General features: G+C 37.4%; 1 protein-coding gene across 1 annotated transcript in view; it reads right to left on the reverse strand.

Moving 5' to 3' along the window:
* Positions 1-423: 423 nt before the first annotated feature.
* Positions 424-19,052, reverse strand: part of LOC137632527 (uncharacterized) — a 19,628-nt gene continuing 999 nt past the window's right edge. Inside the window, exons 2-6 of the mRNA XM_068364504.1 lie at positions 6,502-8,641; positions 6,053-6,302; positions 5,758-5,860; positions 5,537-5,636; positions 424-5,284 (exon numbers count right to left, since the gene is read on the reverse strand). Coding sequence (XP_068220605.1) covers positions 5,172-5,284; positions 5,537-5,636; positions 5,758-5,860; positions 6,053-6,302; positions 6,502-8,641 — 2,706 coding nt within the window. The 3' untranslated portion in view covers positions 424-5,171. The remainder of the gene's footprint in view (positions 5,285-5,536; positions 5,637-5,757; positions 5,861-6,052; positions 6,303-6,501; positions 8,642-19,052) is intronic.

Raw genomic sequence — 19,052 nt, forward strand, 5'->3', positions numbered from 1 at the left:
TTAGACATCTGGATACAGTCTTTTTTTTTAGTTAATAGTTGATTTTCCAATTTCTTTTTACTTGTTTATTTTTACAGGTGCATTCTGTAATTTATAATCTCAAAAGGTTATTTTTTTCCTTAGTTTTCCCTTCATTAGCTTTACATTTCTCTGCATATTTATTGACAAGCATCTATATTGGCTTTTTACTTTTTAATTCCTGTATATAAAAAATGCAGGGTACAGTTCTGTAATATTGAGTAGGCCTTCCTCCCAATTCGTCCAGATTGCCTGGAGCTCATCTTTTAGACACAATGCTATAGCCCAATTGAAATTACCTATTCTAACTTATCGTTTCCCAGATAATGTGTCACTTGAAATAACTAGTTAAAAGACGTGTATCCATCATAAGGTAGCCTAGGTACAGGGTAATTCTTAAAGACATTTGGCAATAAAATAACATTTATTAGACCAACTGATCCTACAATTGCTTTGCATATATTTTCTGATACAGTAAAGGCATATTTTGGAAACCGAAGAAACACAACTAACTTTAAACAAGGAGGGATTTGAGCATCATTTGGCATGAAGTTAATTAACCCCCCAAAATAAATAAGAAATAGCAATGAAGAAAATTTGAAACAACTGTTCAGTTACCCTGTTAAATAGAAATACTACATCTAACTTTACAACAAAATTAATGCCAATCACAGCACTTGACATGCATGAAAACTGAAAAGGCTGTTAAAAGTCAGTTGTGTTTTCTGGTTACACAATTAAATCTGAATTATCACATTCAAGGCAGAGCAAATTGAACCTTTTTAACACCCTTGCTTGCCATTCCTCTTTTTGGATTCCAGTAAATTTGTTCAAATTACACATCCATGGCTCCAAGCAACAACAAAATATATATAATAAAAAAGGCATCATTAAAAGCATTCACTTCTCCCAGATTCAACATTATAGATAGCCCATCTGATCACAATATGGAAATATTAAGGGGAAAATTTGCCTGCATAATACAATAAAGCACCGAGACACTGACATTATACATAAGACATGAAATCACAAAAGAATAAAACTGATATGGTAAAGTGAGCATAAAAAAAAATAAAAGTATATAAAGGGGACTGATTAGGGAAGCATTGGGTGACAAGATTACGGAATAATCAATAGGTACCAGTTCACAGCTGTCTGGCATTGACACTACTCTCACACCAAAGACATTCTATAAAAAATAACCAAGTACTTTTATTAAGTTCTACCATTTCAACAGCCAACTCAAGCATGAAGTAACTGCTAAGTCCAATTTGAAGAACCCACTAATTGATAAATTATAATTTTATTATCTTGTGATCGCTTATTTCGAATATAAATTTGTTTGGGTTTATGCAAATAAAATCTCATAAATTCTTGAATGAATAAATTCACAATAAAATATGCACGCTGAAATGTCTAAATAACTGACAACCAATACGTGACTAACAAACAAATGATTGTATTCACCATTTAGCAGTGCAGTACAAACCAACAACGGGCCCACCTATTTTTTGGATCAGATAGTTCCAACCAAATCTGCTTGAATTGAACTTGCACACGAGATTCACTCATTATTTACAATTATCAGATGACCATGACAACTTTAACACTAATACCTAACAATATCCTTTGAAGGTCTTGCCTAAAATGTGCAGTTGTTTGTTCAAACACCTCATCTTATAATAAGCCAGTAAAAATTTATTATAAAAGAAATTAACAATGCTAACAAAGCAAATATTTACACATCAATCAAATAATTGGGATCTTTTGAGAAACACTACAGCAAAGTATTAAGACACAGACAAGAAAGCATTTAAAAAGAAAACAGAAAAACAAAATTGTGAACAAATAATGAGCTTAAAGTAGAGGCATGTACATATTGCAACATTTGTCCCACCTCAGATTATTGTTAAAAATTAAATCCATGTTTACTCGCTGCATAGCACAGATAAATAATTAAGTAGAGCTGTGGCTTGACTCTAGGCTGAAATAATGATTTACGGAACTTTGTTACTTGCATGCATAAATGAAATCTTTTTAAAATGGTGATTCAGGAATCCAGTACTTGTAAAAGTCCACATTTGAAATGCAATGCTTAGCTGCAACTTCAGTTATAATTGAAGCAATTTGTTGGTGATGTATTCAAATCATTTAGTTGGTCTAATACCATTAACTGTGCTACCACACTTGGTATACAGTACATGAAAAATAATTTGGAATAAAAGCCTAAAGCACAAATGTGGCATCCAAATTTCAGCTAAAAAACCCTAATCTGACAGTTGGTTAGCAACAGCATTCTGTGAACTTTCAGCCTCAATAAAGTACTGTAGCATGGCAATTTTGCTTCCTATAAACATTGATGTATTTAAAAAAAAACTAGGACTAAACTGCAACCTTACAAAATCATCATATTGCACAACAGAACAAATCTCTTTATCGCACATCAATTTCTATCAATTTTATCTTGATACCAAAATAATTAATCCTCTCCCCCTTGTATGGAAGACCATGCTCACCAAGATGCAGTAACCAGCATACAAAAAAAAAACTATGGACAAGCATTTGCACTAGAGACAAGCCCAAGGATAGCTAAATAGACACAAGGGAGAAACTTCCCATAAATACTATGAGAAGGGAGAAAATCTGGATTGTCTGGGCAGAGGGTACTCATTTTAAAAACTACAAAAAGGAACGCTAGGGTCGCACCTTGGTGAATGTTCACGAGAAGCACAACCAAAACGGCCCAGAAAGATCTGTGGCAATACCATAGTTTAATTCATAAAACGACTGTTTTACAGTCACATCCTTACTAGCTAAGCATGAATTATGCTAAGGCTAATAAAAGAGTCGCAAAACTGCATACTTTAAATGGGTTAACATCTTGCACAGAAAAAAAGTGCACTGGAAAATACAAAGTGCAGATACTGTGTAGGCTATAGCATAACACTGAATACACATTCAGTGCCCTAAGGAAAGACAATAAATGACTTTGGACTAGGGTTTCCTGGCCACATCCTCCACAGCCACCACACTCATATGGAGTCAGACTTCTTTTTCTTTTCAGTTTCTTGAATGGATGCTGATGCAGGAAATGCATATAAAAAAAATATACAAAATATATATAAAAAATCATGTACCTATGTAATGCTTCATGAGAGTAGCCAGTGTTGACCCCTTACAAACGTTTGCCCTTGAATTAGAAAAAAGGGGGATTCTCGCCATCCATATTTCAAAGTGAAACTGGGCAGCTGAATTTTGCTCTAAAACAGGTTAGGTGCTCAACCAACAGCCAAAAGTGTAGGAACTCCACAGGGACTTTCCATCTTTTAAAAGTCCAAAGGAACCCTTAATAACAAGCTAAACAGCAAGAACCAAATAGGATCAAAATACATATACCATAACCAAAAAAATAATTAAATAAAAAAAATTAAAGCAGAAGCTGAATTCCACCACCTCAGCTGAGGAGAAGCACCGACCCTGACCCACAAACATCATCACTGTAGCAAGACCTAAAACATTCAGTTGTTGTTCTTTTAAACCTAAGGGAACCACAGTGCTCTGCCAAATTGTTTGCAGCCATTAACATGATAACATTTTCAAGTTTTGAGTGATAAACTTGACTGCATGCAGCAGAGTTTTAGTGACAATTGAAAATAGCAGCACTGACAGGGCAGCACTTAGACTTAAAAGGTTTGTCTTTCATTGGACATAGCTCATCAACTGTCTCAGAATTTAGCCCCCAGGTTATGAACAAAATAAAAAAAACCCTTGCCAATCATCTAGCAGCAATCTTATTTTTTCAATGAAAGAAATGAAAAGTCACTTAATGGTAATTTTGAAGATGTTGCTAAACAGGTATATAATTTTTCCTAAGCAAAAGGATAACTAGGAAAATAAACAATGCCCCAAAGACATACCTTGATACCCATGGATTGCTTGTCAAAATGAGCTACAGTACTCAAAAATTAAGTATTAATAATGACCATGAGCATGCCCATTAATTGATTAAGATTTTGTCAGAAGAGCTTTTAGTCTTTTACGGTGTCACCTTGAAGTCACTCCATCTGCGATTCTGACTTTAGTTCTAAATTTTGTCTTTTTTTGTATCCAACTGCAACAACAATAACATTAATAATAGCAATATAAAATAATATGACATTTAATGTATGTATGTATGTTATCACTTTCAATCAACTAAAGAAAACACACACTTTAACTACATAATAAAATGGGGAAGTTATCGCATTCGTACTTTTGAGATCACGTGACTTAGGCGAAATGAATTAAAAAGATTTGTACAACATAGACCAGGCATCTTAATCTCCCCACACCTAATGATGCTGTGTATTACATATTGAAAACATGTACATTTAAAATTACTGTATACACATCCCAAACGACATAACAATCACTCCACCTGGCAGCCTTTGACACACTCAAATATCAAGCAGCTGCAATATATCCACATTAGGAAAAAAAAATATTCAGGCAACTATGCACTCGTTCAGAGTTAATAAGGCACTAAGTTACCAGTAAAATGTGGCACTTTAGGTCAAAACACATCACTTCCTCACAAATGACAACAGACTTAGCTGTCACACAACAGTTTACATTTGGAATCTTGATGTATGTACACTCACATCTCACTGACACTAAAAAGGCTGCTAGGAGTTTGGGACTTGTTGATGGTGGTAGGAATGGACTTCACTGTAGGCTGCGGCCCAAAGGAGCAATGGGACTAACGGAAGGTTCAATGACAAGGCGGGACTGGGCGTGCAGGTCGGGTTTTACTTGTAGATAGTGGGGATCATAAAAAGAAAAAAATGAAAATAAAATGAGTGACTAAATTCTTCTGACCCTGGTTGGTGCACAGCTGCAACTACTCTCCCGATGGAAAGCAATACCAATCAAAGCTGTTGCCCAAGTTTTTAGGACAGCTTCAATCCCCAAATCAAATATCAGTCAGAGACATGGTCAGTGGAGGTCTAGTAATGGAAAAAGGGGGGGGATTCATCACAGTCTGACTGTACACATCTAATTACATAAGTTTCTTTGACCAACTGTGACCGTTACTCAGTCTGGCAATTCTCACTTGCAACCATTAATTGTGAACCACACCAGGATCTGTCTTTTCACTATAAGCTACACACAGTTTAATCTATCACAGCAACAAGTGCGGCCGCAATGGACTTCGCAATCCTTTGGCCAATTCTTTTAACACCCTTAGGTCTTTCTTTTTCCTTTTTACTTTCTTCTTGCCGATCCTCTGTAACAAAATAAACATATATAAGTACAGCTACCTAAGTAGGCAAAATATTTCAACATATTTATATCAGATAAACTAATGAAGGACATGATCATAACTATCTACAGTATATTTAATAGAAAACCACGTATATTAGATATTTCTAGTACAGTATACCTAAACCATTACAATATAAAAAATAATTATAATAAAACATTAATGCATGGAAGTTTAAACAAACTACTATGACGGATTGAATGGGTTGGTTCTTACCTGATCTGTGAGTGGCAGCTTTGATGTAACTCTGATATTTTGTAGAAACCTCAGAGGTGAACCTGCACCTATAGTCCGTCATCACAGTGGCAAGATCATCCTGTAAACATGGTTTTTAATTTAGTTCCTTCATTATTCCCAAACTAAAGTTATACAAAGTTAATACAGTATCAACATGTCTTTAGATATCAAGAACAGTGTAAATATATGCAATTACTCACATAGGTAATAACTCTAGCCATGTTTCCGATGTACTTGCTTGGGTCTACTGGTGGCATATGAGCCACCTGTCTGATCACAGTATTAATGTCAGCTGCAGAATACCTGTAAGCAAACAAGTCATTATTCAATATGAAATTAACTGCTGATTAACAATTTAAAATGTATATTCCGAATCATTAAAAAGTTTTATCAAATAACCCAAACTACGGTAAATCAAATTTCCGGTAAAAACCAGAGCAGAATGTAATACTACTATAATGATGTTTAGTACTAGAATCTGTCTTCATAACTTACCCCTCGCTCTTCGCAACAAGGCATTTGAACTGATCATCATTAATGTTATGCGTCAAGTTTTGCAGGAACATTCTCAGTAGTTCCTCACGAGCTTTTTCTCCTGGGAGTTTTACGTGAATGTTATAAGTGAAGATTCGCCTTAGTTCATCATCAAGAAGCCATGGCTGATTTGTTGTACCCAATACCATAAGACCATCATTAATAGCCAATGGATCGAATGGTGGATATGGAGGGTTGAGTGTCGTCCGGCCTAAAAAAAAAAAAAAAAAAGTAAATTATTAAAAACCTGTAAACCATTACATTACTTGAAATATAAGCATACAAAAACCATATTAATATAAACATACATAAACAATATTTGACTTATGCTGAAACTATTAAATTCAATTGTTAGGCAACCATAAAATTTCATCATAAACTAGAAATGGCAACTTGATACTGTGCCTTACCTCTAATTTGAGCCAGCAATTCACTTTTTGCCCTCAACACAGTTTCACTAGATCTGTCGTAACACAATGCATCTATTTCGTCAAATAGAATGACTGCTGGACTATGCATTCTTGCATGATCGAACAGATATCGAACTATCTTTGGGGCTTCTAGAGGCACTTGTGATGCTAAATATGCAGTGGATATTCCTATCAAGATAGCATCATTTGACTCTTTGGCCAATGCTCTTGCAAGGCAGGTTTTTCCAGACCCAGATGGACCAAAGAGCAGAACACCTTTGCATATACCCTGTGTGCCTTCAAAGACTTCAGGAAAAGCATCGCCCATGAATAACTCCTTCAGAGCATCTTTTGCCGTGTCTAAGCCAACCATTGACTGCCATCCAAAAGTGGGTTTCTCAATAACAATTGGTAGAGCACCTACAGCATACTGTGTTTGAAGTGGGACTTTAGGTTGGTTTTCATGAATATCATTGTCAAGATCAGATAGATTAGCAGTAACATTATGAGCATCAGAATGATTGTCTGTGTCTGAATCACGCATTGACTCTGTGGCACTCGCCAAATCGGTGATAGAAGCACAACTTGCAGACTCTAAGACAGGTGCAGAATCACTGCCGGTGGGACTTAATCGACCTAGCTTTCCCTCAGGAACAGGAGATGGAGTCTTCTTTCGAACACTTTCAGTATCTGACTTCCCATCTCCAGCTTCTGAACTTGGTACAGAGTCTGACCCTACACTAGACTTATCATCCTCAAGCTCATCTGAAGGAGTCACTCTGCACTGTGGAGTAACTTCAACAATATTTTTATCCTTGCCTTCTACCTCGTTCGATTTTTTATTTTCTGCTGGATTACCGTTTGCTTTTGGAATATCTGTTTTGCTGGGGTCTTTTTCTGACTGGGTGATGTGAGTCTTTTCCAGTGCCGTTGCAACTGCGGTGACAGATTCAGCAGGACGATCTTGATTTGACAGAGATTTTGATGGGGAGTTTATGGAGTCTTCATCAACCAGTGTTACACTTGAGGCATCAGAAGTGTCTAATTTTGATAAAGGCTTGTTGTCACTGGAAGCTAAAAGACTACCAACGACTGGTGCCAAAATACCAGCACCTGCTACTACACCCGCAGCAGCCATAGTCACTCCTGCAAGAGGATCAACACTTTGCACAGATCCACCACTCATGCTGGGTGCCATACTTGTGTGGTGTATAGAAGACGAGGATGGGGCTAAGACATGAGGTCTTGGTCCATGCGAGGAAGGTGGACCCATCATATCTGCTGGATTATATGGACTTACAAACCCAATAGGTGGCCCATGAGATGGAATGGGGCCATGTGACGGAGGTCGCTGCATATGTCCTGCCAAAGCCGGGTGACCAGAATGAGATCCTGGCACTAAGTGGGAAGATGAAGGATGGCCAGAGGACAGAAGACCTGACGCGACCATTCCACCAACAGCACCCAATGCAACACCCCCTGCTGCTGCTGCCACAGGATTGATTCCTCGTCTATCTTCTAATTCATCATCGTCATCATCTTCCTCTTCCTCATCAGATAAAACTTCGTCATCATCATCGTCGTCGTCATAGTCGTGAAGGGTTGCTCCATTCCCAGCGCCTCCATACCCCTCCATCAAAGCATTCATGCCACCAGCAAATGCTCCTGCTAAGGCACCTGCCATGTCGGGATTCATTGAAGGAAGGAAAGCTGGCATATTCGATAGGAAATTGCCAGCACCGCCTTCCACGGCGCCCCCCATGCCAGGTATGCCAGGACTGACTGCACCACCCATACCCCCTCCCATATCAGGCACTGCACCAGGGTTCATGTTAAGAAGTCCTTGCAAAATACTCATGCTCATCGTCTGCATAGTAGGCAAGGACACACCGCCCAAGTCGCCTCCACCAAGATCGCCCCCACCAACACCACCGTCACCAGCTCCGTAAGGGTTAGCCATGGTATGAATGCTATGCTCATTGCCAGCATAATCATAATCATCGTCTTCATCATCGTCATCTTCATCGTAATCATCGTCGTCGTCGTCGTCATCGAGGTCATCATAAGCGCCTTGCGGAAGGTTTTGCTGCATGTTGGCCAGCAAAGCCTCGAAGAGTTCCATGTCCATGTTCCCCGTCTCCTGCAAGAAGGAACAAAATTAATTAATGTGTGTTCTACACCCTATCCGAAATCTTTAACATATACATATTAGGTGCCACTATAATAAATCATTTATGCTTTACAAAGAGAGAATATAGTGATATATATTAAACACAAATGTATGGAAAATACAAAATATATACAATACACATCGTAAAAAAAAATGCACTGTACATGATTGAGTGAGTGATCTCAGGAAAAATTAACCACATAAATTATGTAAACTATAATAATGTTACTAAGTGTATTACAGGGATTGTGAAGGGGGTGGGGGTTATCCTTGTTTCATAGCCATTGACCTTTAATTCTACCCACAAAATCAATACACATCCTGCCCCATTCGTCCGTCAGCATGGACATCGCAACAAAGGTTGTTGGCCTCTGACTTCATAGATATAGGATTTGTTACAACTACGTTTCTTGGATAAATGTGTACACTATGAAAACACCATTCGAGATACCAGCTTGGTTTTATTTGCTCAAAGTCTACTGTGGTGAAGTTTAGGAATTATCCTGACGAGTGGGAGAAATGTTTAAGACTGTAATCGGCAATTTCTTGGATGAGTATAGAAAATTAGAAGTCCTTGACATTATCTTAAATGTGGTCTACTGAACTACTTCAAATTTCTCCTTTTTAATGTGGAACTAACATCTTGTCGCTAGAAAACCATAACATAATGTGATAAGGTAATCTGCACCAGCTTAGCTTAAATATAGCATTTGCTAGTTCATATCTCACAAACAATGATGAAAAAAATCTATTGTTCAATAACCTGCGTATCATATGTACTAGGACCAGGACCAGGATGTTTAAAGAATATCAGAGGCTTCTGAGCTACGCGAGTTAACGAAGGCCTGTCTGCCTTAGTGAAAAAGATATACAAATTTATCGGCCGATGTCCATGGTTCCTAACTCTTAAAGGCGCAGACAAATGTTATGTGTAGTGCGAGTTTAAGAAGGGCTAGCCTTTTTCTTAAGACGTAAACTCGTCGGAGGAGGACTGGTCTCATTTAACAGCTCAGAATTCCACGCGTTTTCGTCAATTATTCGGATAGTGCTCACCAGCATAATTGGCAGAGTGATGACGCAGCTGCTGAAACAAAATGGGAAGTAAACCATCCATTCTGACATCGAGAAGTGAGCTAGATGGGGTTGGGGGGTTAAGGGTGGGTTGGCGAACTAATGGTGATAGTAAGTTGCCAAAAATTACTTTTTTCTTATTTATCAACACCACAGGCCTGTTTTCAGGGCTGGTGACCCTTACGTTTTTCATAATGGAAGGCAGAAATGTTACTTGTTAAAGATAACATGTGTTTTATAAATACGCAGCAACCACACCGCACAATTTTTATAAATTGAAAACATTAATTTATCCCAATTAATGTTCAGCTTGAAAGGGGAACAGACTATTAGGTAACAAACAAGTTTGCAGTGTTAAGTTCGAAATCCCTATAGTCTTGAGCTTTAGTCTCAGGCTCATCGCATATCACTTATCGGCAACTTTTCGCAAAGATATTTCTCTCTCTCTCTCTCTCTTAGATTAACTAAACATAATTTGACTGACAAGCTAGTGGCATACGTTAATGTTCTTTTGATACTTTCTAAAAAAGTTCATATTATTTGACCTAGATTGTTTTAGTGGCCGAACTCCTGTTTTGAGTAGAAAGCAACAAAGGCCAGTCATGCTCATAACATCTGTAAAAGGTTTGGAAAATAAACACCACTTAGATATTTAACAATCTCTTATTGTTCGTACAGTCTTTGCAAATAGTGCATTACAAACCATTCTACTTTCTGGAAGAGCAGTCTGAGAACTGTGTCCATTTCGAATTCTTTGATAAAGAAATGATGGTTTAGCTACATCACAAGAGATGTCTAGTACACTACTCTCCCCTGCAGGCAAGTCTGAGGGGGGATGAGTGAGAACGGAGGGAGGGTGGATCCACCTTGCATTCCACCTGATTGCACTCCCACTGCTCTCTCTACCTCTCTCTCGAGCTTATGTACATTTGTTCAAATCGCAGTCGACTATAAGATAACTTCCATTTCTCTAAAACTTCCTGCAACGATCAGTTTTCATTATAGCAAAAAAATATGAGTCTGTGCTCCCTTATAGGGGGGTGCGGGAGAATGTAGGATGTGGGAGTGCGGATGGGGGGATAAAGCGGGGGTAGGAGGTAGTAAAGGGTCGGTAAGGCCACCCACAACCTCGCCTCATTCTCGACAGATATCAGATATAGCCATTTAAACAATTCCTTGATACAAATGACGGTGGAACATCCACTGAAACGGGCGGCAAGATGTGATTAGTTTAATCGCTAACTCGCCCACTTTGTACTGACGAGATTAATTAAACAACCAATAACGCGATTATATAACTTCAGAATACATCAGTTAGTCACCGCGGTAAACAGGTACGCCGATTCCACCCCGACGCGTCACAGCTCCATCAGTATGCCAGTTATTACAATCTACGCACGAAACGATATCTTGCCTACCTACAAGTATCCTTTCTTCGTGCATACGTACAAATATATTCTTCAATTTATTAAAGTAACTTCCATCGAATATTGAAAACAACGAGTCAACAAAAGATTTATATAATTAGGTGCAGACATTCAGTTATACCTGACCAACCCGTAGGGATATTTCTATACGACTCTCCACCCTCACACGTACATACATACACCTTGCCGTTCGCCTCTTTGTGCTACAACATTTTCATCTCGACCAACTATGTACCTACTTCATTTGTCTGCTCTTAACAATTTAGTATTCAAAAGAAAAACAGCTAATTAAAATTAAAATAAATTTTAAGGATTATCAGCGCCAACACACCTCCGGTAGAACCTGGCCACTTTCACCAGAAGATCGCTACTTGACCGTAGACGGCTACATTGAGATCACCCAAAATCCTTTTAATCATCTATCGTATAACTGACTGAACAATATGTGGGCGACCGGGGACGCTGCTAGCTTTACCATTTGCGGGGTTGCTATCGCATCCGGTGCTAACACTAGCCCCTAAAAGTGAAAACCCCGGGGTGAGCTTCACTGAATAGCTCCATAGTACATCCCACGGAGAGATCTGTAGGCAACACAAGTTCGTCATTATATACCTAATTAACCCTGTGTGCTGGAGTTTGTTGTGGGTTGATCCTTAATTTCTAAATGATTACATAAGGACTTTGTTCATATTTTATATATTAAGTAGGATCGCTTGACCATATAATCCTACGCGTTTTATAAAGAGGAACTCTAATGCCTCCCAATATTTGATAGTTACAGTGACTTCCCTCAAGAAAGTCTTAATGTACTCAACTGTCATTCGGGATCAAGATACCAACCTGAATAATCTTGCGCTAATATCTGTTCATTAATCAAGATCGCATTTATTTATCTAAAACAAATTATGTAAAGAAGTTTAAAACGCGGGGATGAAACAGAGTTCATAAGAGGACATTGCAACAACAAAACAAAAGCCAGCAGACGTCTGAGAGCGCACCATAATTCTAGTACAATTTGCATTTGCTAAGTTTCTTCATTTGGTGGCATAACCATAATCGATTGCATTATATATATATATATATATATATATATATATATATATATATATATATATATATATATATATATATATATATATATATATATATCACGCCACAAGGCTGACTCATCCAGTTATAGAGTGCGCAATGAACCAGGCATTAAATCTATTAGGCATAGACTAATCCTGACCAGGGCAGATGCACCAGTAATTTATTCCTTTGGTTAAGAGCTAACATTTTCTTATCCAAACCTAACATGTCATATCAATGAAAGTAATGTGTAAAACACATACACACACACACACATATATATATATATATATATATATATATATATATATATATATATATATATATATAACTGGGCTATCGGCGGAACACTTGATTCGCATTTGCAAGTGCTGCTTTGTTGGGTGGGCAGAAGGGGTCAAGGAAAAGGGCATGAGACTACCAAAATTGCTAGCCGAGAACCGGAAGGCCGTCCCCCTCTGGCGCATTGTGAAAAAGAATATATAAATGTCGGGAAAATGTAAACACGCGATTATTCGTGATAATAAATGTAGAATACCGAAACGAACTTAAAAGAAGCTGAATTTAATCCGTTGCAAAGATATCCCTTATCAGCCTAACGCCGTTAATTAATGAAAAAAACTTAATTAGCAGATGTAATTACAAAACGTTCAATTTCTCCCACACGATCTAGTACTGATGACATTTGTCTACAGAAGTGGAGACCCAATGGAATGCCCGGCCGTCCATAACACACACGGGAGACCAAGGAAGAGCTCACCAAGGCCTTGGACGGCATGACGTGCGCAGGCGCAACGCCTTCACTTTCCACTTCACCAGCCATATGTTAACACGAGGGACCATGAATTTTCAAAAATGGTTTAGCGGTCGGGGTTAATACGAAATAGGATTTATGGATTCGATCTGTCAAGGGATCCGCTAGGTGTTGGCTCATCTTGTATTGGCCATGAAAAAGGGATTTTATTTATCGATTCGGGAGAAATGACACTGCATACCAAGACCTATTGAATAGGCTCTGTAGGTATTGGTGCATGCTATTGGAAGCGGAAGTACTTTCCCGCCGAAAGATGAATAAAACAAACCTTGGACCATTTGAATCATGGGATATGCAAATGCACACAGAATTTGCACGCAAGCAAACTCACACCCACACTTTAGGAGTGTGGATATTGACAAAGTACGGACAATCTCCTTCGGCCGAAAAAATGACAGACCACTTCAATAAACAACTTTCGCAATATTAATATGTACTCTTGAATGTCGCTAAACTTGACATCATCAGTCGCGTGTTTTTCCGCTGATGTTTCAGAACTTCTTAACGCTATTAAGCCTCTTATTAATTGTCATTAAGATGAAAAATTTATATCAAGAAAATGCATTTAGAAGGATGCTCATCTCCCGGGTTCGTGGTAGGGGATATTCCCTGAATCATGGAAAAGTTATATAGGTAATGTATCTCAATTTACTGTGATTTGGAGCGACCGTCGTCTGTGGCTTTCCTGGAATCTTGTCTTAGCAAGCTTTCATTATTGAAACATGCTAATCCGTGATGAAACACATATTGCATTTTTCAACTGCAATATAAATTATTTAAATTACTCCTGCAGTATTTTCCTTCCGGGACAGAAATATAAATTTAGTCGTGATGTCAATGCGCTCCATCATAGAGCTCTAATGGCTCATAACTGGTTAATATAAACTCCTAACTACCTTTACCAATTGTAAGTTCATATCTAGGTTTTTTTATCAAGATCTATTTATCGCCTTTTTCGAGGCGTACGAAATGCAACATGTCAGCGGGCCTCTCGTTAATACGTGTTCGTTTCGGTTATCTTTATATGGGATTTATTACGTACGTTGTCCTTCCGTGTCGTTCGCGATTGCCATTAGAGACTAATTTCTTTTACTTCTTTTGCAATCCATGATTCACATTCTGATTATATATATATATATATATATATATATATATATATATATATATATATATATATATATATATATATATATATATATATATATATATCGTGCACCTGTTAAATCCAAACGAATAGAAAAAAAACATGTTAGCAACAGTATATTTTATAGATACGAAGTTGCCACCCAACAAACGCCCGACAATAAATTAAGCTTTCCATCACGGCAAACCGGTTGCCAAGTAATACAGCTACATCAGAACAAGGAAAATGCGACGAGCTTCGTCTGATGTAAACAAAGTAAATACGCTCTATTACAATTATATTTTCTCCTTGCAATTACATAAAGAGGAGAGTATTGTCTCTTTATACCAATACGCTTGTTGACATGAACCCTATAAATTACCAACAATACACTTAAACGAAAACGCGAAACGACAGCTTACTGCAACTTGCAGGTGGTACTAAACATTTCGAGTAGCAACGGTTAAGCTATAGCCTTGAAATCCCTTGCTCACATACCATTTGGAAGCCATGAAGTTGAAAAAAATTAAAAGCATCCAATGTAACGTGAATAGGACTACACTCATAAGACAATGTGTTTATTTCTTTATATTGAAGGGGTACCGAATCTAAGCGCATTTTAGGACAAGCAATACATCATACCGTATATGTTACGTTGCCTTGCTATGAGAACCAAGACTCAACATCTCCCATGCAATTAAGCCCGCATATACCGCCTACTTCGATCATACATATCCATCAAAAAGACCCAAGATGGGTACATACTTCATACGCCAAGAATTGGATGTTATTTTGTCGACTGGAATATGTCCGTCGCATCTTTTATCCTCATTCCAAGTGATTTTTTGAAGAGACTGAATCTAATTAACGCATAGCTTTCATATTTACATTAGTTAGGCTGGTTAACATCCTTTTAGTGATAAAAACCCATATACACCCGATGCGCTTACAAGACAACAAAGGAGGTTAGCCCTCTTACCTAAGCTATTTTACGGTAGTAATTTGTTTGCTATGCCAATTGTAGTCCATGTGTTGCACTGACCTTCAATTTGAATCATTAAAACCTACCACAGTTCTTGTAACCCAAATTACGTTAGTACATTTCCTTTTCTAATCAGTTACGCGAGTCTAGCTGTCAAGACATATTAATCCGGTTAAAAATAACTACTTTTAAATAAAATACAAGACGCATCTCCTTATCTCTATATTATAGAATCTACTGAGTATTGCATAAAACCTCAATAAAAAACAGAAAACCGAACAAATATAAACAAAATTGCCACAAACGCTTTTGCAATAGGATATCTCCTTTCACAAGTAAAAAACATCTTAATAAAAAAACCGAAGCTTTAAAGGGAACCACTGTCACGCCCGCTTGGGGAGACCTACCTGAACTGCTAATCAACTTCTTCGTCGTGCCAGGATAGGCCTAACAAATTTAAGAATATCCTACACTTCCTAATCTCTGAATCACAACGACCTTTAAAAGGTCTCAGCAGAATTATTTTGAAACATGATGACCATAAAATGTGCCCTAGAAATCACTTTTATGGAATCCAATCCGAGTGTGTAAATGAGATTGAGGCTCAGACCATTACAAGGCGAACGCTCAAAGAGCAGGAATAATGGTTCCTTGGTCATGACCCATAAAGACGACTTAACGTCGCAAGGCCGCTATCTGGCAAGACTATTCTGCCCTGCTATATTAATTCATTATCAAAAAGACACCTGTCAAGCATTTATTTGATGGCGACGGCTCTCTGTGAGGCTACATTAAACGCTAAAATATGAAGGGCTGCGGCATATTCACTATCATCGCCTTCTCTACCCCTCCTGAACGAAGCGAGCCCAGCCAACGTTTGCTCGGGTTAGATTAGATACGACCATGTTCATTGGACGCGCTATGTTGTAACTGGATCAAGGTTGTATCATTGGATAGTCAAAAGACATGTTGCGTTACCATTGCCTTGGGAAGATGGGAAAGGGAAAACCAGCTCGCCAGTTCCCACCACTAACCTACGGCGTTTACATTGAGAAGAGAGAAACTATAACCACATTACTCCTACCTGAAACCATCACACACCAACGGTTTAGTGTCACCATTCCTTAGCCTGATGAACAAACACCGCCGAGATCTTGCAATATCACCCCCGCACCACAACCTCTTCTGCTTCATGCACCTCCTTCCCCCCACCTACCCCCTTTATACGTATCTCCATACCACTTCGAACGCCCCCAACACTGATACACGAATGTCCACTTCCTTGAAGAGTTTTGTGCAAATATTACTCTTAATGTCTGTCAGGACAGGAACTACGGTTAATTAACTCCACGAGTTAGGCATCTTGAGACCCAGGGCTTAACCATATTCATTTTCCTTTAATGCAATTAATTTTGCACGATTATGAACAAACAAGGAGGAAATGAAGACCAAAACCTTGGCCGGGCTACTATGATTTTTGGAACAAAGAAGCGTTCCCAGTGTACCCACCCACCATGAGATCATCTAGTGTACCAAGAAGAGAGGAACGCAATTCCCAGGATCAACATTCCAAGCGGTCATATTTAACCAATTTCAACCAATTCAAATCGCACAACCATATAACGTCTTAGCATAAGTCGAGTATACAGCATTGTTTAATCACTTGGTTGAATTAGTTTTCATGATGATGAAAGTTCGAAGTCTGCTATAATGCTTCAACTTCGCTTAAAAAAAAAAAAACTATTCAGAAAAAGTTCCTCCTAAGAAAACTTCAATCAAAATTAAAAAGCCTAAAATAATTCAGCTCGATAAATAGGATTCTGATATGTATGACCAATAATTAAAATTACGAATAACTAACCAAATTCATGGAGAACAATACCAATAATAATTCTTGGTTTTAACTAAAATATAATGAACCTTTCAAGACATCCAAATTGTCGGCGTTGCGCAAATCAACCAACTCCATAAAGATAGTTATAGAATAGCCTGCTGCGATACTAATTACTCCGTACCGGGCCTCACGTGGGAACAACACATACATTATTTGTGAGCAGACCGAACAAATAATCTATGTTCCAAGAACAAGGTGTGCAAGTGTTTTGTCTACAGGTGTCACTACACCTGTCAGTGACAAAACCATTAAGATGGAGCCTACAAGTGTTCCCCGTGTGTAAACCTACATCGGGAAATATATGTGCATAAGTATTTTTTTTCCAAGAATCATAAACCATAACTTGAATCCCGATTTTTTTACCGTCTGAACAACTTTCTCAGACTTATAATTATTTTCAAGCAATACATATCAAACCAGTTGCATGTCTCCGGAAACAATAAAAAAAAGTATGTTACTTTTGGCTACAAATCTTAATTCCTATAACTATCGGGAAGGACAAGTTACTGTCAGCAAAACTATCAACTGAATAAATAAACTTATATAAATCTGCAATAAAGCCATTACCCAGTGCGATTTGACACTTGTTAGTTGAATAACAAAAGGACAAACTTCAAATACATGATGTATCATTCAAATCATGGCAATAGAAATAAACTTAGGCTATTCCTGAAGAAAATACCCATACCATACACAGGAAATAGACTGCGTAGGATTCTTTTTTTATCTTAAATTTAAAGATGAGAACCTAATGCTGGTGATCACGAAAATGTAACACGAGTTAGTCAAAATTTGTAGGTTTATATCTTAAGAAAATCAACGTCGCTGTTTAAGTAATATTACACTTACAATGGTGTCGTATACAGAGCAAATAATATACAAAACGTCAAAATGTAAATCGTTGAGAAGAACATTCGGCGATAAAATAGTTTTCTATCAAGCTACGTTAGTATTATTATACATGTTAACTACAATAACCCTAACTTAGGCGTAGTGAAAAACGTATTATCCCCGTAACATCAGGTTTTCAACCTAAATATTTTTATTATCAACAACCGAGCTACATCCTTGGTTGGAAAAAAAACAAAGGGTGCTCAAACAGGGAATGTAGCCCAGCAAGGAAATGAAATAAGAGAATAACAAAAACTTATGTAAGTGATTAATTTTTTTTGATCAGCAACAATGTAAAATATATAATTTTAAAACTATAAAATGACACTTCTGTCAACCTGTTCAAATGAAAATTACTGCAAATTTATACTATACAACAAAGAATATTAAAGATATCAATATTTCAGTGATATAAGAAATCAGACTAGCCAAGATAAACCTATAATTTGAACATTGTAATTTTACTAAATTCAGAAATTAGTAGATATTACAGAACATTCTGCAACAAAAAAAATAATATTTGATAAAATGCGAATCTGGCAACAGAAAGGAAGTCGTAGTGAAATTGCGCTCGAGATGGTGTGGAAACAAAAGAACGCCAAATGGCGGTAGAATTGAAGTTAGCTCGTAAATTTAGTCTTCATATTCAGATTTACAAGCATTCTTCACTAATGATTAAGCATAAATTATCTACTCAACTTAAGAAACCCTACGATTGACTAAATATGGAGAAAAAAATTGCGTACGCATAATCAAGATGGCGATGGTATCTTTTAGAATTTAACGCAGCGTAAAGAATGCGTAGAGTTTATCGTGCGTAAATTAATCTTTTCCCATAAACTTTATCGTCATGGTTGTTATAATGTACATTTATATTCTTGCTTCAGCATACTCTATCTTGCACAGCTATTTTATATTTCCTTACCAACTAAGGCGGACAATAAATGGTAACCACAATAATTGTTAATGTCTAATTAATCAGTATTCATATAGTTAATTTTTCCTTTGTTTACGTGATCACATTAGTCTTGTGTGATTAACTATTATATCTTAAAATAAAAATCTCCAGTAATAGGTGAATCAGCTATATTAAAAAAGCATTTAAAAT

This window comes from Palaemon carinicauda, chromosome 41, assembly GCF_036898095.1.
Source record: "Palaemon carinicauda isolate YSFRI2023 chromosome 41, ASM3689809v2, whole genome shotgun sequence".
Taxonomy (NCBI): Eukaryota; Metazoa; Arthropoda; class Malacostraca; order Decapoda; family Palaemonidae; genus Palaemon; species Palaemon carinicauda.